The sequence below is a fragment of the Pelodiscus sinensis genome, chromosome 11 (assembly GCF_049634645.1).
Source record: "Pelodiscus sinensis isolate JC-2024 chromosome 11, ASM4963464v1, whole genome shotgun sequence".
NCBI lineage: Eukaryota > Metazoa > Chordata > Testudines > Trionychidae > Pelodiscus > Pelodiscus sinensis.
In genome coordinates, this window is record NC_134721.1 from 42,042,421 (window position 1) to 42,069,480 (window position 27,060).

Genomic DNA, 27,060 nt, shown 5'->3' on the forward strand with positions numbered 1-27,060 from the left:
CGGGGAAGCGGAACGCAAGACGATGGATTTGTAAGCGCGCTGCGAAGTGGAAGGCGGCAGCAGAGCTGACCTCTGTGGAATGAATCATGGGAGCGTTGCTATGTGAGACTCAGGCAAAAGCGATCAATGTAAAAGGGGAAAGTTCGCCACACAAACAGCCTGGGCCAGGATATCCGGGAGTAACTTCCCAACCACGGCAAGGCACAAGCTGGAAGGCTGACGGCCGATTCTTGGGCCATGTGAAACGAGACAGAGATGGGTCTCCACAAACATCCATCTGCAAAGCCACCCAACCTCACAGAGCAGAGAGCGCGAGGCCCTTCTCACCTCAGAGGTGCCCTCCCCAGAGCCGGGGTTCTCCCCCTTTTCCACCCAGGACCCGAAATCCATCTCTGATTTCTTCCCCGGCCCCCTCTGGCTCCCACAATCCGGTGTGTCTGCAAAGGACTGTGGGATTAGGAGCCTGGCGGGAACTGGCCGGTGGGCAGGCCGGGGACTGGAGAGGTGCGCGCTGCTACTGTGCTTTCGCAAACAGTGGCTAGGCTGGGGCTGCAGGATCCCCCGGGGTCGGATGGCGCTCGTGGGGCTCAGGGGAGAGATGGGTTCTCCGCCATGAGGGAGGCTGCCACCCTTCCCCCAGCTCAGAACCGCAGCAGGAGGGGAAGAGGGGTGAGCTGAGGGTCTGTCCGTCTGGGACAGGGAGGTGTGGAGAGCAGGTAAGAGGCAGAGCAGGAGGGAGCTGCTCCTTCCCTGGCTTCCATTAGAGCCTAGCAACCCCCTGGGTTTAGCGGCTGTCTTTGTCCCCTGGCCCAGCTCAGCAAGGCCCAGTCTGGGGCAGGATGGCGGGGCAGCATGGGGAACCCTGCCTGGCCCCTGAGCATTCTGCCATGGGTCTGAGAGCGGCCTGGGACAAGGCGCTCAGTCTGGGCCCTTCTGACAGCACAAGACCCATTTCCCATGGGGAAACTGAGGCAAGCAGTGCTGATGTGTCACAACAGGCCAGAGCGTAACGGGGAATAGAACGCAGGTTTCCACTTCGCTCATGTCCCTTCACTCAACCTCCCGTTCACGCACACAAGGCCCGTCTGGGCAAGACATTGCTGAGTTAACAGGACCATACTAGCGTGGATGGAGAACGTGCCACCACCACACTCAAGGGAGGCTGCCCCGGAATTACCTTTTCCTGCCATCCACCCCTTCGCTGATTCTGGACTGGAAATCAATGGCCAGGTCAAATAGGCCAGTTGGGGGTGCAACCCCACACTGTCTTGCAGCTCCCAGTACCGACCTTTCTCTCCTATACCTCACCGCCATCCTTACACCCCAGCCCAGAGAAGAGAATTAACGAAAAGCAAAACGTATCTGCTCACACACTCAGGAAACAAACACTATCATGTTACTTATGCTCAGTCACAAGAAAGCAACAGCTGCCGGCGAGAGGGGGGAGGTTTACAATTTGGATAGCAAGCCACGGGTCAACCCAACAATTACAGGGAATTGCTAAATAAAATCCAATTGCGAATAAATTCAAGGAAATCATCTGCTCACAGCCATGCTGAGAGACGGGGAAGAGATCAGAGAAGAGATTGGCCATCAGAAAACATTTCCTAACTGTACAGGTGGTTCAGCACTGGAATAAAGTGCCCAGGGAGGTTGTGGAGTCTCCATCACTGGAGATATTTAAGAGCAGGTTAGACAGACACCTCTCAGAGCTTAGCTAGGAAATCCTGAGTCCTGCCTTGAGTGCAGGGGACTGGGCTAGAAGACTCCTCCAGGTCCCTTCCAATCCTAAGATTCTATAACTCGTTACAAATCATTTGTGCAACTCGTGAACCCGCCAGTGCCTAGAGATTTGGAGTGACCGTGCTGAGACCGTTCCTTTTTCTTCAGTCACCTTGTGAAACTCCTCGCCAGACGACCAGGACTTTAACAGGGTTCAAAAAAAGAACTAGATCTATTCATGGAGGTTAGGTCCATCAATACTTGTTAGCAGAACACGTAGGAATGGCGTCCCCAGCCTCTGTTTGTCAGAAGCTGGAAATGTATGACAGGGGAAGGATCACTTGATTCCCTGTTCTATTCGCTCCCTCTGGGGCACCTGGTCTTAGCCACTGTCGGCAGACAGGATTCTGGGCTAATGGACCTTTCACCTGACCCAGTCTGGCCATTTTTACGTTCTTAATCAGTCCTGCTGGGTTCCTTGAAGCGAGGTCCCCAAAAATCACTAGGCACTGAAGGTCATCTTGGCCAAAGCCCCATTTTGTTGCCTCCTGCTGTTCCAAATGGAATTAAACACAATTCTGGAGCTGCCACTCTCAAAAGGGGCGGCTCTTCTGCTGGTGTATGAATGGAGCCATGACATTGGACATCAGCGGAGGATGTGCCTTGGACAGTTTTCACCCCTTTCAATACATCAGATGGGCCTTTCATAGTGTTTATTATGAATAAGAACAATGGGAACTTGACGACCACTCTCAGAGCATGTAGCAGGCCCAGCGCCGAAACGCACAAGCCGCCGCTCCTGCTCCCTGCGAGCGCAGCTGATCCATATTTAGATCAGAATCCATCTATTACACATTTGACCAACTGTTCTCCGGGGCGTCACCTTGGTTTGCTTTCCCCAAAACTGTTCTCTGAAATTCAGTGTAAAAAACCCACATGCGATTTTTTAAGACGCCGAGACAAGTGAAAAGCAGAAGCTGCTGCCCAGCGGTAGCTGCCCGTGTGTTTCACAGCCAGGCACAAGTCTCCATCTCCACAGAGAAGGGAAATCAGGGACTTTTCCAAGGTCTTATAGAAGCCAGGGACAGAGCCAAGATTAGACGTCGGATCTCTCGCCTCCCAGGCCAGCATGTTCATCCCCAGGATCACAGAGCCGCCTCCCTGCTGATTGCTTGGGGCATCTATCACATCGTGAAACCAGGCCATGCCGCACATACATGGACCGACTCCCATAAGACTCCAGTGTCAGCTATGGGGGCATGGTAGGTGTGTCTGCAAGCCGAGCACCCAGCTAGCCCATCACCTAGGGAAGTCTGGAGAAGAGGATCTCAGGACACGTTCCATTTCGCCGGGGGTGATGGATCGGGGCCTCGGAGGTCAGCCCCATGTCACAATCCATTTAACACCTGACAAAGCAAGTCACAGAGAGATGGGGGGGGGGGGGGGAGGAGGAGGAAATGCATTCCCTGGAAAGCGACGAGACACTTAGAGCCAGGAAGCAAAGGGAGAGGGGCACCTTCTGGATCATCCCCTGGGCAAGTCACTGTGGTATCTGGGCAGTGCCAGCTGCAGCCTGGGTGCAGGATTTTTCCTCCCAGGCAAAGCTTTTTTCTTGCTGCAGACAGGCCTGGTGGTTCCATGGGGCCAGAGGCAGCTGGGGCTGCTTGTCCTCCCACACATCCCTGCCCTGGGGACCTTTCATTGAACTTCCACATCAGCTCCTGGGTGGCCATTTGCCTGTTGTGCCAGAGAACGTACAGTCCAGCACCGTGGCAAGACACAGCGCCTCAAGGGAGGGCTCTCCAGGGGTAGCCCCATGGGTAGCCCTGTGGGTGGCAGGTGAAGCAGTAGCAGGGATCATTATATAGAACAGGCCACAAGAGAACACCAGTAGGGTGTTGATATCAACAGCCTGCCACACTGCTGCTCAAAAACGGTCCCTCCCGCACAAGCCTGGAGCAGGCCACAGGGGGCGAGAGCAGGCAAAAAGAAATCATTGCTTCACCCCGGCCTTTCTGGGTAATTAACGCAGTGCCAGATGCCTCCCTGGTGGGGTGGGTAAATTAGAAAGAGAAGTGGAGGGGGGAAGGGATCCTGAAGTTTTAAAACATGGAGGGAACCACCAAACATGACTTCCCTAACCTCACCTGCATGGTGGGGAAACTGGGATTATTAGAGGAGGTTGCCTCTCCGTAGCCATTCTTGCAACCCTATACCCCAACAGCTGAGCCCTAGGGGCCAGCTCCTGAGTGGTCCGGGCCCCCACTGAGTGAAGAGTTCTTTGGCTTGCTTTGCCAGCGGGCGAGCAATCGACAACAGGCCAGAGGGTTTCCTAGGATTCATCTAATTAGGTTCTGGCAAGGCTGGCTGTGGATGGGACAATCAGCTGTTCCTTTGGTTCTGTCTATGCCCCCTCTCCCTGAGACTGGAGTAACTAACCTGGCTAGTGCTCGTGATCTCAATATCTTAGGGATTTAGCTCAAACTGCTGCTTGGGTGATTTTCACCCGGAAGAACACAGGGCCAAACGGTGTGGCCCTCCCACTCAGTCACTGCAGGGCCAAATCCCTCCAGAGGGGAGAGACAAGGAGAGAGGCTAGACCAAGAGTTTACTCTCTGCTGTGGGTGGCATGTGTTGCCGGGGAGTGAGTGTGTTCCTCCCACCCCAGGCCGGCACAGGCGACCAGCCGCAACGTTCCCCTGCGCACTGCAAAGGGACCTCAAACGCTGTACTTATAAGGGAGAAAAAACCAAGTTTGTCAAATGGGTTTAGTTTAAAAATAAACCCTCTGGTTGCTAATACATTTCACAACCCTTCTGTCACTTAGAGTTACATGTGTTGGCACTTCTGTCAAGAGAGGGGCTCATGATGAACGCCTCGACTGTTGCGAAAGATCCTCCCTGTGTCACAACAAGCGGGGCTTGGGCAATGCGGCTCATTACCATCCTTCCCTAAACACAGCAGCTGTGGTGCTGCCGTCTTGCCCAACACCCGGGAGTGACTCATCGGAGAGCAGTCCCCCCGCATCCGCTTCCTCCGTGAGGGTTTCTCCTTCCGTGGGTGGCTGCTTCGGGCGTGCATCCGAAGGTTCGCTCTTGGGTGTAGTCCTCCACATTGGTTTCAAGTGGGACGTGCTCTTCTTAGCGAGAATATAAAATAACCCCTTCTACCTGTTCCGCCTCTGCCTGTGGAGAAAGGGCGTCCCAAATCTGCAGCACTGCTTTTGTGCAAGCGGTGGGGATAGGAAAATCGGTGGTTTTCTGTCTGAAGAGATTACTTCATTCTGCCCTAAGTTACACTCGTGTAACAGGGAGAGTTGCTCCATCCATGGTAACTGTTTGCCCCCCTCCCATTACTCTAGTATCCACGCACCTCACACAATGGTCAGGTATTTACCATTGTAAACCTCATTGCAACACCTCAGAATTGTTGCCCCAGGTGTACCTTTCACCCAGTCGAGAAACCTTCCTACTAAAAATTGTACGTTTCTTTTGTTTTCCTGACCCAAACGGAGTGATTTCTCACCAGGCTTGGCGTGTGAGTATGGCTGGCATCAGAGCGGGAGCGGTGTTATTCTGCGACTGCTAAAAATGAGGAGTCCGGTGGCCCCTAACAGAATTCATTGGCCATAAGTTCTCATGAGCAAAGACCCACTCGGTCAATATTGGCTGGGGGATGCTGCAAGGTCTTGAAAAGGAATTTGTCCAGATGCTGTTTGGACTATAGCTCAGAAACTCTTTGGAGCTATTTGGGATTTTGCAAAACTACAACTTTCTCTGGTGTTTTTATTCTTTTTGGAAACACCTGGGAAGCTCGGGGCCATGACATTACTGAACAGAAGTATGCACGTCACTCAGACAGCTGCTGCCCAGAAAGGGGATGACAATTCAAACAGGTGCAAGATCTCAAGAGGGGAGGAAGAGACCCAACTGTGGAAAAAGGCAATTAGCACGGAACATTGGAGGCAATCGTTAGCTTGCTCCAGCCCCCTCACACTCAGACAAGGCACTTTTTGGAACTTCCTTTTTTTTAAAAAAAAAAAGGTAGAGATTTCTTATGTTGTCTTGAGCAAATATTGCTCTGATGTAGCTGCAAACGTCAGTCAACCTTGGCTAATTTCTACTAAGTGTCCCTAGACTTGGTTTCTCTGGTGATGGGTGATAGGGGAGGGATCATGTGAGGATTAACTGTTGTGTTCCCTCCCTCCGGGGCATCTGGCATTGGCCAATGTTGGCAGACAGGACACTGGGCTAGACGGACCTTTGCTCTGACCCAGTCTGGCCGTTCGTATGTTCAAGGGTTATTCCTGTTCTGCTGCCTTTGAAATCAGTGGCAAAGCCCCTATGGATTTCAATACAGGCCGGATCTGGCCATTATAAACCACTCTACAAATTTAAGGCCCTGATTCAGGCAAACACGTAAGTACTTCCAGCTCCCTTTCAGAACGGGGATCCTCTGCTGAATTGGGACTCAAACACCTTCCACTTTTTCTCTGAGAAGGGAGAACTGCAGTTTCATGGTATTGAGTGAAATCACCCTTCCCGTACAAAGCCACCACGTTCATTCCCTCCCAAATGCATCTCCTGCTGCCACACTGCTACAGTAGTGCTGTTGAAAGGGAACCGCAGGAGCCCCTTAATTTTACTGGGCTCCATCGGCAGGCCTGGGAACAGCGTTCCCTCTAAGATTTTCCATCCGTGAGTGAAGTGAGTTTTGTCTTGTGCACCAATATTGAGGTCATGTGCGCTTGTTCGGGTGAGTGCCCCTGCGGCGCCCGCCAGCTACTAGCATACCATATTCATGATATGTATGTTTAAATATTATGGAAGAAAGAGATGGGCAGGATCTCCTGGGATGCTAACATGAAGGGGAAAGAAGTCCAGGACAGCTGGCAGTATTTTAAAGAAGCTTTATTGAAGGCACAGGAAGAAACCATCCCGATGCGCAGTAAGAAAAGCAAATATGGTAGGCGACCACAAAACACAAAAAGGAAGCTTACAAGACATGGAAAGGAAACTTGGACAGATGCTAGGGAGGAGTTTAAATCTATTGCTCGAGAATGCAGGGGAGTTATCAGGAAGGTGAAAGAGCAATTGGAATTGCAGCTAGCAAGGGATGAGAACAAGAAAGGTTTCTACAAGGCATGTTAGCAATAAGAGGGTGATCAGAGAGGGAGCGGGGCCCTTACTGGATGAGGGAGGTAACCTAGTGACAGATGATGTGGGAAAAGCTGAAGTACTCAATGCATTTTTTGCCTCTGTTTTCACAGACAATGTCAGCTCCCAGACTACTGCACTAGGCAACGCAGTATGGGAAGGAGGTGGGCAGCGCTTGGTGGAGAAAGAACAGGTTAAGAACTATTTAGAAAAGTTAGACATACACAAATCTGTGGGTCTGGATTTAATGCATCCAAGCGTATTGAGGGAGTTGGTAAATGTCATTGCAGAGCCTTTGGCCATTATCTTTGAAAAATGGAGATCGGGAGAGGTCCCAGATGATTGGAAAAAGGCAAATGCAATGCCCATCTTTAAAAAGGGGAGGAGGACAATCCAGGGACCTACATACTAGTCAGCATCACCTCAGTCCTCAGAAAAATCATGGAGGGGATCCTCAAGGAATCCATTTTGACGCACTTGGAGAGGGGAAAGTCATCAGGAATAGTCAACATGGATTCACTAAGGGCAAGTCGTGCCTGACCAACCTGATTAGCTTCTATGATGAGGTGACTGGCTTTGTGGACATGGGGAAGCCAGTCCCTAGGGCTGTGTCTAGACTACATGGCTCCATTGACGGAGCTATGTATATTAGGGTTGTAGGCAAAGGGAAATGAAGCGGCAATTTAAATAATCGCCGCTTCATTTAAATTTACATGGCTGCCGCTCTGACCCAACAAACAGCTGATCAGCTGTGTCGGCTCAGCACGCTAGTCTGGACGCTCCCCTGCCGACATCAAAGCCCTTTGTCGGCAGCCCCGTTATTCCTCGTAGGATGAGGTTTACCGGGGCTGCCGACAAAGGGCTTTGATGTCGGCAGGGGAGCGTCCAGACTAGCGTGCTGGGCTGAAAAACAGCTGATCAGCTGTCTGTCGGCTCAGCACGGAAGCCATGTAAATTTAAATGAAGCTGCGATTATTTAAATCGCCGCTTCATTTCCCTTTGCCCAATAAACAAATCTACATGGCTCTGTCGACTGAGCCATGTAGTGTAGACGTACCCTAGGTATTGAAATCCCTAGGTGTCAATGGAGTTGCTCAGGATTAGGAGTTGCTCCAGATTCAAGGTGAGCAGCAGAGCGCTAGGGTCCTTCCTTGTGCGAGCCATGATTTTAAAACCCACACCACAAAAGAGAGGCATGTTTGCATATCTTGGCTTTAGCAAAGCTTTTGATATAGTCTCCCACAGGATTCTTGCCAGCAAGTTAAGGCAGTATGGATTGGATAAATGGACTGTAAGATGGATAGAAAGCTGGCTAGATTGTTGGGCCCAACGGGTAGTGATCATCAGTTGAATGTCTGGTTGGCAGTCGGTTTCAAGTGGAGTGCCCCAAGGATTGGTTTTCCACACACCGATGGAAAAAATTAGAGGGGAGATTGCATAGGAGCTGGCTTATTAAGTATTTACTCTGGTGGTGATAGTAGAGAGCCAGTAGACAGGCCAAGACATCACCCAAGGAGTTCCTCGTTGCTGGGGAGTAACAGCTGCATTCATGTCCCACATCTTCGCAAAGCAGCTAGACCTCTCCTGGCTGTTTTGTTCTTTGCTTTTCAGTTCCATGGGAACCCTGCTGGGTTAGAGCGCAAAGGAAGGTGGTTTCCTGGAACACATTTCCTACAGAGGGAGGCCTCGTGACACACTCCGTGGGCCTGGCCTTACCTTTGTTGTGCAGGAATTTTGCCTGCCTATGAACCGCAAGACGGGCCCGACAGATTGTGGTCCCAATTCAGCAATGCACTTGAAGCATGTGCTTAATTTTGAGCATGAGTGTAACCCAACTGAAGTTGGTGGAACTTTAGTTAGGCAACATGCTTAAGTTGGTTGCAGGGGGGGATTATTTACAGAAAACTGAAGTCTCTTCCCAGTCACTCTGGCATCTGGGCCATGTCAAAGCCCTGGCTGGGTTGATTTAATTGGGATTGGTCCTGCCTTGGGCAGGACGCTGGACTTGATGACCTCCTGAGGTCTCTTCCAGCTCTGTGGTTCTATGATTCTATGTCCGGAGTGCTCTCAAGTCAGTGACCAAACTCCCATTTGGCTAAATTGGAACTAAATCCCTAGGTGTCAATGGAGCTGCTCAGGATTAGGAGTTGCTCCAGATTCAAAGTGAGCAGCAGAGCGCTAGGGTCCCTCCTTGTGCGAACCATGATTTTAAAACCCACACCACAAAAGAAAGGCATGTTTGTCTCTCACAGCTGTGCTCTCTAGGACAGAAGAATTTCTATGAGAAGACAATAACGCTTTATCCAGCTCTTGTGTTTTCCGCCTCAGTGAAACGAGGCTTCCCCATGGGCAAATATTAAGTCATGCCCTTAAATCGGACCCAAAGGCCAAACAGGGTTTGGATTTAAAGTGATGCCACAGGAGAAGCCAAAACCCATCCACTTGCCTGGCTTTGGTGTGTTTCGGTCTGTTTCAGGCAGGGTCTTACCTGCTCCGCGCCCTCTCTGCCAGAGGAAAGTGAGTATAGCATTCAAAGGCCATTTCCAACAAGGTGGGGGCTGAAATTTAACACAGGCTCCTCAGAGTTTGACTTCATGGAGAAACTCTCCAGAAAAACCATCGTGTCTCTTTTCAGAGTGCCAGAAAGAGCCAATATTTGCCCCATCTGCTGGCTTCTTGGGGCTGTTGTTTAACAGCATTGACAGCACTAAATTCTGCATAGAAAGGAGATGGTTCTGGTCACTATGAAGTATTTGTGGAGGAGCAAGAAGAAAGCGGATGTTGCTGGTTGATTAAAGGAAGGCTAAGGAGCCAGGACTTTCATTCTGATCCTGTCTCTGCCACTGAATGCCTGTGTGACCTTGGTCAAGTCACTTGAAGCACCATTGTGCTTCAGTTTTCTCATCTGTGAAATGGGCATATTAATAATGCTCATCCTCCCTCACCAGGGTGCTGTGAGAAACAGAAGTGTGGAAGAGGGAAGGACAGAGCTAGTTTGGTCCCTGGGCAACATGGGCTCCATTTTTGCTTCCCCACAGCCATCCCAAGCAAGTTACACTCCAAGCCTCAAAGGCACCTAATTCCCATTGGTTTCAAAGAGATTTAGGCCCCTGAATGCCTCTAGAGAGTTGGGCCCCAACTCAACAATGGGGACAACAGCACCACCCTGCTGCAGGGGGTCCTGTGAGGATAAATGCACTGAAGACTGCAAGGTGCTGCCGTTTCCCAGTGACGGGGGCCATCCAGGTACCTCAGTAATGCAATTAGCAAGGTGACCTCAAAATTCCTCCTGTCTTACAGGAAGGAAAGGGATGGGCTATTCATTCTATGAACTGTTCTAGTCGGAACTCTGCACTGCCCAACGGGAATCCTGGCTGCAATGCAGACGAGCCCCCCGCAAGGAGGCAAGGTGGGGGTTCAAGAGTCCCAGACTGCGCCTAGTGTTTTTCAAAACGTTATTCACGGTGACAGGGTGATGGCAGAGATGTGGCTCCAAAGTGAAACATGCAAGTCAAAGAGGAAGTCAGGGCAGGCAGAAACCCGAGCCAACCAACTCCAATGGCTGGTTGGAACAGGGATGCTGAGAACAAGTTGGGGAGAGTCATTCATGTGACCACTGAAATCCTGGAGGGAGGTGCCAGGCGGGATTAGCGACCAATATAATCTGGATGTGAGAGGTCTCCCCATGTACCACAAACTGCACACTGGATGTAGGCTGATGCCAGCAGAACTCGATGCCCTCGGCTTTCATAAGGGGTGGAGTTTGCAAGCTTCTCGTAGAGCAGTTTAGTCAAGCTCTGAGACTGCTCCACTCAGCTGAGAAGTCATAGGGCTGTTGGCACGTGACAAACTCGACACTTGTGCTTATGTGCTTTGCTGAACTAGGGCCTAGATCACCTGCAATCCCAAGGAAGAGTATTTCCTGGCATGTCTTGGAAGACGCCCGGGTTATTCTGGGGGAGGCAACAGGTGCAAATACTGGGACAAACACGCAACAGCCAGAGCACACACTGATTCTAAGGCAGATGTGGCTCAGACGCCAGGGGAGAACTGGAGTTGAAAAACCTTCTGTCCCATTCACCAGCCCGCTCCCATGTCAAATGTGAGCACCAAATAGGGCTGGCCTTACCATGAGGCCAACTGAGGCAGCCGCCTCAGGTGCCAAACTGTGGGAGGCACCACTAGGAACCAGAGAATTGAGACCTTTCAAAGTTTTGGCCCAAGCAAGGGGCTATGGGGGCGTCATTTGAGCTCCCCGCCTCAGGTGCCAAAATGTTGTGGGCTGGCCCTGGAGCCAAAGCCTGTGAACCAGGAGGAGTTGGGCTGAATGAAGGCAACTTTCCCCGGGGTGAATCTCTAAATCCAAGGCAAGCTGAGAGTTCTGTGGGCTTGTCTGGGCTCACAGACTAGCAGGGACCGGAAAGGCGGCTACTAGCCATATACTGAAACACCTTGCTACTTGCCCCCGTCATCTCTCCCATGAAGTGCAGGTCGAAGCAGATACAGCTCACCAAGAGAGCCCTCAGAACATCACCCTGGGGACATTGCAATGGCAACCGAAATGAAAACTTCACTAGCTCCGTAGATGGTCACAGAGCGAAATATTGTGCTCAGAGTACTGGAGAGTTGGGGGCGCACACAAAGATGCCGATGAATTGGTTCTTGAAGAATTCCAGAAACCACACGTGTCACCTTAACGGAGTGGAGCAGCAAAGGGGAGCGGGCGCTGCCCCTGGCCCACAGCCAAGGGGAAAGGCCATTGGCAGTCACAGCCCCAGCATCTGTGGGGAGGAGGGGAGCAGGCGCCCATGCGGCACAGTGCCACCATGGGGTACCCGACGGGGAAGGAACAGAAGAGCAGTGCTGAGGGAGTCATGCGGTAGCTATCCCAGAATCTCAAGGAACAAGCAGCCAGAAGAATAGCAGAGAGAAGGCCCAAGAGAGCAAACCTCTCCAAGCCTGCGCATGAGGAAGGCGATGGTGGTACCTGTGAGCTGCCTACAGACCAACCCAGAAGCATTTTGCCGTTTCCTCCCTGGCCACGCGCTTGGGTGCATGAGTGGAGGGGAAGGGGAGAGACGCGAGTACAGAGGAAGGGGATTCCACAGCCAACAGCACAGATGGGAGCTAGAGTGAGATGCCCCAAATGCAGCCATGCCCCGGCTCCTGACTGACCGGAGTAGAGACAGTTTCTAAACATAGGCTGCCTGCGTGCACACTGACCAACGCTCGTGCTCCCGAGGGGGACGCTCCGGGAGGAACCATTCCGACTGGCAGCTCTTCAGAACGGTCCCCATCCTCAGAGGCTGCGCCACCGGGACAGTCTGGGGCAAACCTGGCTCAGAAGCGAGTTCACTGACCCAGCCGCCATCTTGTACAGAGGACGGTTTCAGTCGCAGTTCTGTGGGGAACTACCTGCATTTCCTCACGTTGGCAGCCTCGGACACGGTTACTGCCAGACCCACACTGACAACGTAATGCAAACGGACACTTACAGGGTGGAACAGGAAACCTGAAAATAGAGCGGCAGCTCCTAGTGCATAAGTGGTGGCAAAGAGGAAGTACATTGTCAGTTCTCTCTGGTAACATGTGCAGATGCCTCAGGCCTCCCTTTACATTGTCAGCCCTATAAATAAACGTAAGTAACATTTCAGAAAAAAAATGCAGAGGCCGGTTCTTTGTTTTTCTTTTAGGGAAGAGGCAGGCTCGGATTAGCCAGGGCCAACTCATCCTACTCCCTAAGAACGAGTCCACCAAATGCTGCTCTCTTGCTCCCCACCTCTGTCATGCTCGCGCCAAGAGTTTTCTCTGAGCATTCCCAGGACGATGGCATCCCACCGAGTGTCTTATTAGCAAGTGCAGAAAAAGAGCAACAGCGGCAGCCCCCGCTACCTTCCCCTCTGGGCTCTGAAACCATCATTATCGCTGGGTTTTACAGATGGGGAACCAGAGAGCTTAAATAACATGTCCAGGGTTGAATCGCAGATTAGCAGCAGAGCTAGGAAAAGAACTCAGGGGGCAGATCCACCAGCTAAGGGTCTGTCCTCACATCCCTTGACTCTCAGGCCACGTCGCCTCTTGCCACACTGGAGACCATCTTCTGCCATTTGATTTAGTGGGTCTAGTAAAGACCCACTAAATCAAATGCTGAGGGCGCCCCTGGTCAGTGCCAGTGTTCCTGGCAGCCTCAAGGGGTAAGGGAAGTGGATGAGAGCACTTGCTCCAATCGGCTTCTCACTGTGAAAATGGTGTCAAGCTCAGCTTAAGGTATGTCAACTCCAGCTTCATTATTAACGTAGCTGGAGTGATGTGCCTCAAGCCGACCTCCCAGGTCTAGTATAGACCTGGCGTCAGTCCATTGTCTTCACCCAGGTCTACACTAGACCCGGCAGCTCAGTGCAAGGTATGCGTCTCCAGCTACATAGAATACGTAGCTGGAATTACTTACCTTAAGCTGGGCTTGGCAGTATTCCCACAATGGGAGCAAACAGTCCCATCAGCTTCCCTTACCCCTCACAAGAGCAGGAATACCAGACGCTGGCCAGGGCACCTTCTTCATTTGATTTAGCAGGTCTTAACTAGACATGCTAAACTGAGCTCCAGAACATCGATTGCAGCAGCATCCATCTTCCACAGAGTGAAGACACAGCCTTGTCCCCCACAGGCAAATCTGTCTGGCCTCTCAAGTTGTCTCATGCATACTTCTCCGCACTTTCTTACGGAGTGGAGGTAGCACCTAAATCTGTTCCCACAAGCCAAGGAGCTAACTCCGAGACATCACCTACACAGTACAAGTGGGCTATCCAGCTGGGACCCTGGCAAGGCACAAGCGCAGTTTGCCCCCTCACTATTTAGCGCAAACTCCAGGACGTTTGTATGTAGCTACAAAGGATTTTTCCCCAATGACACTTTTTTTAAAAAATGCAACTCAGGCCAACAGGACCACAGAACCGTAGAATTACACCACCAGGTGTGTTTGAAAAGACGCAGAGTTTTATGGTCACAAGGACAAAATGGCAGATTGCACAGAAGCATCAATTTGGGGAGGGGGGGAATTTCTGTACGGTAATTTTGTTTAAATCTCCAGATACCACAGCAAATGATGCTGCAGGAATAAAACTAAGATCAGGTTAGTAGAGTAGACGAGATATCATTGTGTCCATAGCTGTGTGCACGTTCCAGTACACTTACCTAGGTAGAGAGCTAGAGGATATGCGCGCACACACACACTGTATATCTGATACTTGTGTCTGGTCTTTTGTTAATTGTAAGTGTTTCAGAGGAGGGACCGTCACCAAGGTCCACAAAGCTACTTACGCACTGTTGAAATCCATGGAAGTTAGGAACCTAGGTATCTTGGAACTCCAGGCCATGTCTTTCTATGGGTTTACCCACATATGGCTTAGTGAAATGCTGAACCTTACCGCAGCCTCTGGATACTGTCATACTGCAAATAGAGAACAGCAGCAGCTGCTAGATTGTCCGCGTCACATCCCATGACGACTCCAAAGCCACTAGTCTCCCAAGGGCGCATACCTGGGGCCAGAACAGTCTTGCACCTCCCCATCCCCCAGCTGCCAATAGGGACCTGAAGAAGGTGGATACAAGCTCAAGCATCTGTGAGGTGAGGGGACTGGACTAGACCTCTCAAGGTCCCTTCAGTTCCGAGTCCATGATTCCAGGGGGCTGCAGGGGCAAGCCCCTTCACCGCAGTGTCAGGGACTCAGGCCTTGATTCCGCCCTAACTGTGTCCCACGCTTGCTTCTGAGGAGAGCAAATGACCCAACTGGCATTCATGAATGGTTCAATGGCTCTTGGGAGGTGCCAAGGCCCTTGCCGCCCAAGCAACGTCTGAATGGCCATGAAAGGCTCGCATTCCAAGTGCAGAGCTCCCGGGCTCTTCTCGGTTGTGCCCTGCCCACGGGTTGCTCAGCACCACAGTGTGGACCCCACGGAGCAGCAGCTGTGCTGGTGGCAGCTTCGTGACGGAGCGAGGGATCCTGAGTTAGCGCTGCCAGGATGGAGCGCCTTGGCTTTCCAAGCACAACGGAACTGGAAGGCTTCCCGAGGCGGGCATCTGCTCCTCTTACCTACTCACCAGATGAAGATGCTATGTCGGGAAGCCGGGAGGTTGGAGGAGTGAAATCTCCCTCTGGCTGGCTGTTTCTGCAGAGCAGCTGGGAGAGTTGAGCACGCCAACAAGGCGGCTTCTCTCCACCCAGCGATGGTTTTTGAGCAGCAGAGAACGGGGGCCGATAGAGGCTGACATACAGACCAAGAAGTGCAGGAGGAGCAATACTGTTGAAGCAAACAGCCCACTGCAGACCCCGGTGGGGCTTAGGAACAGGTACCATCAGGGGAAAGGATCCAAGCAGTTTTTCCAGTGCAGAGATTTTCCTACAACGTTGAATGTTTCCACTACAGTTGCTAAATTATTATTTTTTATTTACAGATACCTGGTCCCTGGCAATAGTCACAATCCAGCAAGTGCCTGTTGCGTACAGAAAGTCGTACGCACCCGCAATACGCACCACCTGCCAGCTGTGTTGATTACACTGTGTTAGGAACAAGATCTGCGATGAGGAAGTTGAGGGTTTGTCTGCTTGCACTGCACTCGTGCAGCTCTTGTCCTCTGCGTTTTCTGGCAGGGATGCTTCATCCAGAGTCATTCTGAGCTCCCACGGGGCCCAGCATAAACTAGTGAAATGTTTCCTGCAAAATGACACTTTTTTCTTTCTTCAGTCAGACCTGTTCCCTGCTTCCGAGTATTTGCTCTGCCTGACCATCAGATAGATTCACATCTATTTCAGTGATCCATTCCCAACCACAGACAATAAACGGTCAGTCCGCAAAGGCAGAATGAATGGCACAAATAGCTTTTTCTTCACACAATGCCCAATCTACCTGTGGAACTCCTTGCCAGAGGATGTTGTGAAGACCAGGACTTTAATAGGGTTCAAAAAAGAATGAGAAATTCATGGAGACTATGCCCATCAATGGGTAGGAATGGTGTCCTTAGCCTCTGTTTGTCAGAAGCTGGGAATAGGCAACGGGTGGAATCTCTTGATGATTGCCTTTTCTGTTCATTCCCTCTAGATTACCTGGTATTGGCTGCTGTCAGAAGAGAGGACTCTAGGCTAGCTGGACCTTTGGTCTGACCCGGGGTGGCTGTTCTCATGTTCCAACATTCTGATTTAGGCTCTGGGCCCAGCAAGCTGCTTAAGATGGGACCATAACTGCAGCCAATGGAGCTAATCATGTGATTAGCAAGACATCTGCTTATACATTATGCTGACTCAGGGCCCACGAATCTCTTTTGAACTGGGGTTACACTGGGACCAAGGAGTAGCAATTGCTTAAGTGGCTCCCTGCTCTGAAGGGACAAGTGCTGGGGCTAAGTCATTAGTATTTGGACTAAGGAGAACGTGGGGCATTATTTAAGAATGATTGCTGCATTCAATAAACTCTTTGAATCAGGCCCTTCAATACTTGCGAGGGTCTGAGCCTGAGACCAGAAGACCAGGACACAGAGATTCAGCCAACTTGGCCTCTGTCCAGAAAGGTCCAGGTCTGCGTAAGAAACCCCCATTCCACACACGCCTGCGTTGACACAGTGACACGACCACTAAACCACCGCACAAAGCGACTATAATCTCTAACCCCGCGCCACTGGCAGGATCCATGATCAGCTCAGCGTCTAGAATGCTCGATACAATCTCGCTCTTACTCATCACCACTGCCGTGGGGAAGACAGTTGGGGCGGAGGAAAACACGTTGTTTATTTGTACGCCGAAAGCTGGTCGTTTGTGCCAGAATGCTTGCTCCTTTTGTTGTGCTTTGGTCTGTTAAACCACCTTCCCTCCCACCCCCTCTAGCACACACGCTGTTTGATCATCACTGCTACTCACAGAAGAGAGAGGTGGTGAAATCCATTAAACACTTACACACTAACCACTGAGGAATGATCAGCTGCTGATGGCCTATTCTGTGGCAAGGAGGGACAGGGGATCCCTTTGCTGCTTGGTCAAGGTTCTGTGATTGCATTCAGATTCCAGCCACAACAGCGACAGCCCTCTGATTGGGTGCAGTGGTTACCGGCCCAAAATACAGATCAGACAGAATTAGCCTCAGCCCAGTGAGTGTGGTAGGTCTGATTGCTAAAGGTTTCATTAGCAAAGAGCAACGCTGGAAGCTGGCAGGGCTGAGGCATCAACATGTGGGGCTACCAGCACTAGGCTGGCATTCCCGAGGCCCTGCTTCCTCACCCATCTAAATCCCCCCTAAAACCCAAGCCCCTTCCTGCAGTTCCACTCGCCCGCCCACACGGAGGCAAGAACCCAGCTCTGCACCAAAAGCGAGAGGACGACTCTGGGCGGCATGCCTGCCACCTGGGCTTGGACCGGCCCATGGATACATCGTCTCTGGCCAAGAGGCAGCTGCCTGGCTTTTGAGCAAGAAAGCACGTCACACCCGTCTGCTCACTCCACCGGCTACCCATCGGAGTCCTGACAGACCACCATGGGAAAGGGGCCGGCGAACCCAGTACAAGCAGGAGAGAGGAGCCAATCTGGGCAATTTCAGCACAACTATCTGGCAGCTAGGTGAGGGCATTGAAGATACGAACATGCCATGGGCTACAGCTGGGCTTGATTTACAATTCACACAGAAAGGCCTGAATCCCGGAGGGGAGACAAACCCCCCAGGCCCCGTGTGTGGTTTCTCCTTGACCCCGGTGGATCCTAGCCCCGCAGAGTGGCAGGCGTCACTGCCCAACCTAAGGGTGTCTCATCAGGAATTTCTTGGGCAGAGCTGGGGCGGGATCAGGCCCCACACATTACAACTCACTGCCAGAGGTGAGGGGTTGATGGCTATTTTGGGAAGAGAAACCCACACAGGGGACTGCTCATGGCCAAATCACCGCAAGGGCTACTCTTGCAATGCGATGGGATTGGGCTGACAAAGCCACTATAGTCCAGTGGTTGCCTAAAGCAGGGGGCGGGGGGAGGGGAGAGTACGGTGCTGTACTCACCACAGAAAGCAGAACAGAAACTCCTCAGGCACATCCTCTCCAAGGGAAGGAAGCATTTCCTCTGCCTTGCCCACCAACCTCCCTTCAAAATAGAGAACAGGGAAGGAACAGCAGAAGGCAGAAGAGGTCAAGTGACTCAGCGGCATGGGGAAGGAGACAAACATTGTCACCCAAACACCCTTTCCAAAGCACTTGTGAACCTTTGAACAAAGCAGCAGTGAGACTGTGGAGAAGGGGAGTCACCACAGGACTTCCCGGACAATGAATACAACACACACACACGAAGGTTTAGTGTCTAAAACTCACTCCTTGCACCTTGTCTTCATTCTTAGGCCAGGTCTACACTGGGGGAGAAATTTGATTCAAAATATGCAATTCCAGCTAGGAGAACCACGGAGCTGGAGTTGACAAACCTTAAAATCGAATTTCCATGGTGGCCCAAATTAGAGAAACTCTCCTGTTGATTCCCTTACTCCTCATGACCCTGTGGAGTACTGTGGTTAATGGAGGCATCATCAGCATGTGATTTATCAGGTCCTTACTAGACCTGCTAAATCAAGCCCCAGAAGATCAATCTCCAAAGCATCCGGGTAAGTATAGACAAGGCTTCATCTTAATGATGACTCCCAAGCACTCCTGAGCCATAAACCTCAGGTGGCTCCCCTTCTCCCTTACACGGCACTACAGCCCTTTTCTACTCCGGCTCAGAGCCAACGAGACTCACCTGGTCCATCAGGCATCCCACGTGAAACAGCAGAACAATTCTGGATCACAGTGCATGTTCACAAACTTGAAACCAGGATCTCTCCTCGTCGCCGCCATCCGCGCTGTTTAAAAGTAAAGCCAACGCTCAGTGGCTCTTCAATACAGGGTTGTCATTTTAATCACTGGGGTTCAGATTATCTAGCGGCCGACAGCTCCCCAGTGGAATGATCAGCTGAGTTCCACCCAACCCCTCAGTTTCTCCTCAAAGCCAAGGTGAGGAGAAACAGGCCAATTCCCCTTGCTTTGCACCAGGTGTCCCATGATCCGGCCGAACACCCCCACCACTGTGATAGCATCTTCCATTCGATGAACGGAGCCTCATGCAGCCACATGATGCAGGCAACATCGTTACCCCCTACTGTAGAGAAGACAGAGGCGAAGACTGTGCAGTGAATCAGTGGCAAAGTTGGGAATGGAGCACCAACGTCCTGACTTCTTAGCCTTTCACTTGAGGCACTCGTGTATGTAGAGTTAAAAAACCCCAACTAACTTCAGGCAGATCATTATTTCTACATTCCAACTAAACATGGTTTTAAAAAGGAATGTGTCTCCCGCTCTGTGCTACCAGCCTGTGTCCCGTAGCACATCCTGCGAAGAGGTAAAAACAGTAGCTGCAGTTTGCTCTGCAAATCACTTCTAGCTTTTCCCAGTGGGAATAGGTGGGTAAATCGTCTAGTTCTTTATGCATTTGGGTTGATCTAGAACAAGAGACAAGCGAGGCTGGTCCTGCCCCGTTGGCAGGGACGCCCAGCAGCATGCTAAGTGCTGCAGGGATTATTTATTTCAAATCAGCAGCATGATCCCAGGGCATGTCCTAGTGGCCTGCGTCCCAGAGCGGCAGTCGGGATCCCTCCCGACAATACCTCTCAGCAGAATGGTTAGAGGTGTATTGGGGCTCCGCCGTGCCAGGTGCAGCACCAGTGCGTGCCAAAGAGAGGGCGTGAGCTCTAAGGCACTTACGAGTTAAAGGCATCTCCATGCGGTAGCCGGAGGGGGATCCCCAGACCCGCTGTAGAAAGGGGAGCGTGCTAATACTAGCAGTACGGCTGCAGTTGCTAGGGGTGCAGTCCCACCTGACCCTGGGGCACATATTTAGGTGACTAGCCCGAGCAGCTACCCACGCTGCTCGTTTTATCCAGCTGGGAATCCCCTCCCAGGGGCTGTGCATCAGGCAAGAGCCAAGGAGCAGCTTGAGGAAAGCACGAGGCAGGGGTGAGACTGGGGCTTAGTGGCAGGCGGAGCAGACCAGCTGGGTTTTCTCTCTGCCCAGCAGGGAAGGGTCTGAAGGCTGTGGCGGTGACCTTGTGAGGAGGACGGAAAGCCTGAGAGGCAGCCCGGAGAAAGCACGAGGGCGCTTCTTGGAAAGTTTGACCTGCGGGGTCCCCGCTGCCCGATTTCCTTCCAGCTAACGCTCACCTGACCGGGGGCAGGGCAGGTCCTGCTGGGGAGGGGGTGGAAGAGGAGCTATGTAGCATGGTGGGGTTTATTTAAATAAAAACCTTGACCCTCGGGGGGAGAATGAAAGGAAAGAAAAAACAGCAGCTCCAGCCACCTGTCGCTTCGCCTGAGCAGCCAATGCAGCAGCCAACCGCCATTTTATTTCTCCTCAGAGCTGTGTCTTGCCTTTTCCTCCCCCAAGGACAATCGCTGGGACCCAACACGAGAGAGGCGGCTGGAAGTTCTCCCTGGCTCAGCAGGCGCCGTGGGAGCTGACGCTGTATCAGAGCAGAGCCAAGCTGTGGTGCACGGGAGCGTTGGTAAACACGGCCTGCGAAGGGGCTCAAAGATGAAGCCGCTGGCAGGGCTTTGGCTGGCCTTCCGGCCAGAACGCTCTGTTCAGTGGGGGGCGGGAGGGGGGAGCAGGAAATCGATGCACCCGGTGGTTTTGTGACATAATTCTCTCCTGGTTCCCTTTCCCCTCCCCCAGCAACAACTGTGCAAAATAAACACAACAGCCATAGTCTGCTGCAGGATTCGCTGCCTAAGGTGCCAGCGAGCGACACCTCTCCACCCCTGGCCCCAGAGAGGCGGCACAGACAGGGCTGGCTCCCAGCCTGCCCCTAGTCACCAAACTGCACATCCTACTCGAGGCTGCTAGGGATGACTAGGCCATGCTGTGGGGGAACGCATGGCAAAGGCTGCTGGTGCCCTTCACTCTGGAGTAAGGAAAAAGCTATTGGTTGGGAGCCAAAAGAGGCCGAATATCTGGCTGCCCCGGGGTTTGGGGGAATAGCATGGCAGAGGAGAGCTCTTGAGAAACAACAGCTGGGGAGTAGCCACCAATGACTGAGTATCTGATGACCTGCAAGGAAGGGACTTGTTGGCTGCATCTCTCACACGCTTCCAACCAGCCCTGCCAAAGAAATCAGACAATTTGCTCCCAAAGAGCTAAATTCCCTGCCGATGTCACCTGGCCCATCTCCACAAGCTTCAGCAGAGCTGCAGCCATTGGCGAACTGCAGACAGCCAGGTACTGGGTACGACACACCAGAAACAACCACCAGCACCTGACAGCTGGGGTTAGAAGAGGCACGAGCAGATGAGCATTACCTGGGCGAGCTGAAGTATGCCGGGCACTTTCTGTAGGAGAACGTGGCTTGAGCGCCACAGCTCACTGCCACCAATGGAGACTCACTGATCTCAACGTGGCTCACCCTAGTGAAGACTTGGGGCTGAATGGCTCTGGTAGAGGAAGTGATAAGCAAAAGAAAAAGGTGGAATTACCACCAGGAGTCACATTCATTGCAGCTGTGGAGGGGACATTTCTATGGCATTTCTCACATGTCTATATCAGCAGAGGATTTGGTCGGACACATCCATCAAGTTTCAGAAAAGTGAGATTCAGTGGATATGACAAAATAGGGTGGAACCAGGCTGGAGAAATACCGGTGTCGGGAAGGACATCCCAGGAAATGCTTTCCTAGGGAAGGAGGCCAAGAATTTGACTGTCATTGTGGATTCTTCAATTTCTTACATGCCAAGCCACTCAGCTACACCTAGAACTTTGGTTGAGTTGGAACTGGCCCTGTGTTTAGCAGGGGGCTGGACTCGATGACCTCCTGAGATCTCTTCCAGCCCTAGGGTTCTGTGATTCTATGAACTGCTCAGACGTTGCCCGCTGGCAAGGGAGTAACAAAAGAACCCTGATCCCAATCCATGCATTCTGGTTCACCAAAGAATGCCAGGTCTGATTTTAAATGAAAGCCAGGGTCAGGCGAGTCATTAATAACTAAGTGAAAAGAATGTCCAGATACGATGCAAGGAGTTATGTACACAATGAAAATATGCTCTCCAAGTCAGTATCAAGGCTAGGTTGGCAACACGTTCCTGCCAAAGAAAGGATGTAAACGCGCCTGTCTTGCTTGGTCTGCCTTGCAAATTAAGCGTAATAATCCTATCCTGTGGAAGACCCATTCACATACGACGTCACCAGCGGGTTGTGAGGTCAACAGAGACAAGAGACTGAATGATGTTGTCCTGTCTGGGGCAGATGAGGAATTTTGGGGTGATATAAAAAGGCAAAAAAGACAAACACCCCTAGGGAAGTACTTGAGCAATTACATTAACGGAAACAGGATCACAACCAGCCCTGGTTGAAATGCCACAGAAAACATTTAAGGTGTATTTAGACTAGTGATTATCCTGCTAAATTTAGTCTCTGGAAAGCATGTTCTATTTTTGTTTTATATGTCACCTGCTTTCATTATCCTCACTCACAATTTCTTAAATCTGAACTTTTGATAATAAACTTGTGATGGTTTTTCCCTTGTCCGGGCTGGTCCTGAACTAGTCTAAAACAAACCTCAGTGTACACTGATGTGCAAAACATTCAATCTGAACCATCGCTTCTTTTCTAAACACGGGGAAAAACATTACTTTCCATTTCTGACATTTCCCCCCTCTCCGGTTTTCAGCTTATCCTCAAATATTATTGGAAACAGAGTTTCAGATTCATTTTTCTATACAAAATAACCCCCACTTCCCGAAACTGAGTATTAAAGAGTTATTTATATGCCTGCAAGCTGGGAACAGCAAGGCTGTCATGTGATCACTCCCCAGCTAAGCTACATAACTGGAATTTTGCAGTTTAGTCATTAGAACATAAGAACGGCCAGACTGGGTCAGACCAAAGGTCCACCTAGCCCAGTGTCCTGTCTGCCAACAGTGGCCAATATTAGATGCTCCAGAGGGAGTGAATAGAACAGGGAATCATCAAGTGATCTCTCCTCTGTCGCCCATTGCCAGCCTCTGACAAACCGAGGCTAGGGACACCCTCCCTGCCCGTCCTGCCTAATAGCCATTGATGGACCTAGCCTCCATGAATTTACTGCAACTAGAGAAAGAGTTCACTGAATAATTCTGAATCATTAATCAATCTGAGCTAACCTGGACATTCTGCCAGTGTAGAGAGAGGACACATTCAACAAAGTTTCTTTGCTTTGAATTATTCCCACAGCTCCATTGTGCAGAACTGACATAAGGGCACTAGGACACCAGCCAACCTCTCCAAGGCCTTTGACCTACAGGAAGGAAAACCACACAACATGAAGGATGTGCCCACACAGGGATGCAGAGGTTCAAATGAACCTACAGAGACATAAGCTTGTCAAGACAGCTGCCATTTTCTGGAGCAAGAGTTAACCGTGTCTAACGTAGGCATTGTTCCTCCAAGCTCATGACTCAAATGCACCTAAAACCAGCACACGGACAAATGCCAGGGGCAATCACACGCACACAGGTTCTCGTTTGTGGCTCCGCTGTTAACATGTCGGTGCCAGAGGAAGAGTTTAGTGCCTGGGCAAAAGCCTGCTGAGTCATTTCCTAGGGAAAGAGAACCCACAAGATGGGTTTGAAACCATCGAAAGGGACAGAGGTTGAGTAATGCCAGTGCTGAGGGTGCTTCTATCATGCCATGAGTCAGTGTGTTACCCAGGTGATGTGTCAAAACACACACACAAATGGCTGCGGCAGAGTAGAAAGCAAGCAATATGGCGGTTGGAAGTGGAGGGTGCCAGTCTACATTACAACCCAATATTCCGGGTACTTTTGTTCCAGGCTGACTCAGTTATACATCAAGCTGGACTTTAGCTCCCTTTAGACCTTGACATGGGCACCCTTTTTGAATCTCTGGGTGCAGGTGTCTGGCCCTACCACAACTGCTCTTGTTCAGGCCCAGCGAATATTCTTTTCCTCCAGGAGCCCGCAACCCATGGCTGTTTAAAGTGATTCCCCATTCTACGCTGCCCCCTTACCTCTTCTCCCAAACCCCCTTTCCTTCTATTGTCATTTCATTGAACCCCACTTTAATAACCCCACCCTGAACAAATCAATCGACAAATCCCAGAACTAACAGAGTGTTTGTCGTAATCCCACTGTTCGCTCTGCTGGGGTGTTCGACCCACGTCTGGGCTGTCTATGGAGATTGGAAGCTGTCCGGGGGCAGAGACCAGCGATTCCTGTGCTTCCACATCGCCAGTCCCGTTCTTGGCTGGCTCTTAGGAACTACCATAAATAAATAGCAACAGCAGCAAAGGGATCCAATAAAAAAAAAGGGGGCTTGGCTTGTACCTTCATCACAATCTTCTCTTGCAAATTTTAGTCAGTTCCCCACTGCCCTGTAACCCATGTCTCTGGCAAAAATCTTGTTAGTCTCCCTCTCCCTCAGTGTCTGCATCTCCCCCAAAGGCCAGGTACTGCTTATAACCCATTCAATCATGCGAGAATCTCTGTAGCATGAATATCCCCTTTGATCCGAGGGAAGAATAAACCTTGTCAGCCTGGATGGACCCAGATAGGGCATTCCCCAGTTAATAGCTCCCCGCATTGTTCCCTTTAAAAAGCCTCCTCTCTCATTGCTTTGGATCCTGTCTGTTTCCTTACTAAAACCTCCCTCTGGTTTAATGCTATGCACAAGATACCAAATAGGTAAACTGAGTCACACATCATCATACAAACAATATTAGCTCCCCTGGACTGTCAAATTCTCTGTTTGGAAGCCATCTTTGTTTTGCCTCTTTACCCTGGACCCCACTCAATTATGGCTCATGGTTAGTAGGGCCACATCTTCACTTGCTGTGCTGGAGATCAATCTTCTGAAGTTTGATTTAGTAGGTCTAGTAAGGACCCGCTAAATCAAATGCTGAGGGCACCCCCGGTCAATGCAGGTACTCATACTCTTCGTGAAGAGTAAGGGAAGCCGAAAGGAGCGTTTGCTCCTGTCAGCCTCCCTCTGTGAAGACAGCACCAAGCTCAGCTCAAAGTAAGCTGACTCCAGCTATGTATTTTACATAACTAGAGTTGCGTTCCTTAACCTGACCTTCCAGGTCTAATGTAGACCTGGCCTAGGTCAGAAAAAACAACCTTGTGCATCACTTCAGTGGTGACTGTAGTAATAAGAATTCCCCTACGTTGTCATGGCTCCCTGTAATCACAGCCCGGCCATAATTCTCTCTAATTAATAGCTGCCAAATTAATGGCTATGAGTGAGGGCCATCAATGTGCCCTGACACATACAGCTAGACCAGTGGTCTCCAACCTTTTTAAGCACAAGGTCACTTTTGAATGTAAGTCAATCCAGGATCTACCTCAGACCCAAATACCCTTGTCCCGCCTCCTTCCCGGCCCCTTCTCTGAGGTCCGGCCCCTCTTCATGCTGTGTAGGTGGTGGGAAGGGGACACCCTGACATCAGTACTCCATCCTTTGTCATCCCTCCCACTCCCCTCCCCCGGCAGAGCAAGCAGAAGGCTCCTGGGGGGCAGCTCCAAGGCAGGGGCAAGAAAACAATGGCAGTGGTTGGAGGGACACTTGATAGCCTCCCAGCCAAACCAATCCGGATCAGCTCAGAGGCTCCAGGATCTACCAGTAGATCCTGAGCTACTGGTTGGTGACCACTGACCTAGACAAATGGCTTCTACAAACCAGGCTGTTTGACTTATTGTGAAAGAGACACACATATAAACCTTTACTTTATTTTGCTCCCTCACAAAAGCCTTGTTCAACTCCCACTGAAATCCAGGGGCACTACACGCGCATCTCCAAGGGCTGAAATTGGCTGTCCAATCTGTTTTAATCAGGTCTCTCTACTAACAACAGGTGTAGATCCATAAGAGGGCCTCTTACTGATGAAAAAGTATTTTGCTTTTGCACCTGCCACTAGTTTTTCAAGCAATAAAACACTCACCTGTATGTTCAGAATTGAACTGATTATTTACAGCAGGTAATTCAGTGAATTTATCCCATTCAAGAATTTTCCATGAACTGGCTTTTATGTCTGTGGATTTGTGTGTTACTTGGAACATACTCATGAACGGTTTATGTCTGCATTTCACCTTATGGCTTCCATGTAAATTAGTCCAAGACTATTCCGTCTAATAACTGCTGTTCACAATTTGCTATGCCAGCTTTCTGAGTGGTCCGCACGGTTACATGGTATTGTCTCTGCTCTTTGACTGGATAACTCTCAAAGCATTGAAGAGGCGGTATGAACACGTCCACTGTGAACACTCATGCTATTCTAAAGAGTAGACTAACGGACGAATGACAAGCCAGTGAGAAATGCTTTCCACTACATTTCCTAGAGTGAAGACGTGGGTGGCCCAGTATTGGAAAAAAGCAAGCAGTGTGTCTGGGCTTTGCTGTGCTCAGGTACGAACCAGACTTTCCACACGTAGAGCCAAACAGCCATGCATTTATGGAGCATCTAGAGTTCCTGATCATATTTGTCTTCTTCCACCATGATCTCACAACTGAAAACATTCCCCAGCACAAAACACGCCATATTTCACTAAGCCCACCCCACCGACCAGTTCAGATGGTCAATGGAACAAATCCCCAGAAATCACTATTGTCAAACTTGCTTAACTCAGGTCTTAAATCTGACCTCTTTGGATTTTGCATCTTTAAGAGACTCTCTGGATCCAACCCCATTCCTCATGGCCCTTCCAAACTAGCCCCTAGGAACAGTTCATTCCTATGGAAAAGTGTACTTCAGCTGGGCATTTTTAATTGCTTCTGCATTTATTGCTAATTCAATTACATTAAATGTGACAACTAATTATCCAAAATAATGCTCAGGCAATCATATTAGTCTCTGAGGATTGATCTCTTTGATAGACATGAAGTCAGGGGAAATTCTAGTTATGCTCTATCACTAACCACCACCCCGAGTAAAAGCAACTGAAGTAGGAGCACCACCGCCTAACTTGGACAAGGCCTCCGGAGGTACGAATCAAGCTACAAGCATTCATGCTTCAAGAAGCAGCCTCCAGATTAGGTGGTGGAGCCCAGTGGTGTCAGCATCAACAACAGTGCCCTCCCCATAGTAGTCTAACGCCAGTAACCAGAGCATAGGACTTTGGCTCCCTCTCATGACTGGTTGTCCTCAGAGG

General features: G+C 50.7%; 1 protein-coding gene across 2 annotated transcripts in view; it reads right to left on the reverse strand.

The window, feature by feature from the left end:
• POC1A (POC1 centriolar protein A) overlaps positions 1 to 27,060 on the reverse strand; it is a 163,404-nt gene that overhangs the window by 17,186 nt on the left and 119,158 nt on the right. Inside the window, exons 11-12 of one of the 2 annotated variants that reach the window (XR_012906534.1) lie at positions 18,632 to 18,734; positions 17,908 to 17,989 (exon numbers count right to left, since the gene is read on the reverse strand). Coding sequence is in view for 1 of the 2 variants with exons in the window: in XM_075939433.1 (XP_075795548.1) it covers positions 18,690 to 18,734 (45 nt within the window). In the remaining variant the exon portion in view is untranslated. Of the gene's footprint in view, positions 1 to 17,907; positions 17,990 to 18,235; positions 18,735 to 27,060 lie in introns of those variants that run through there. The other variant, XM_075939433.1, reaches the window with a different exon arrangement.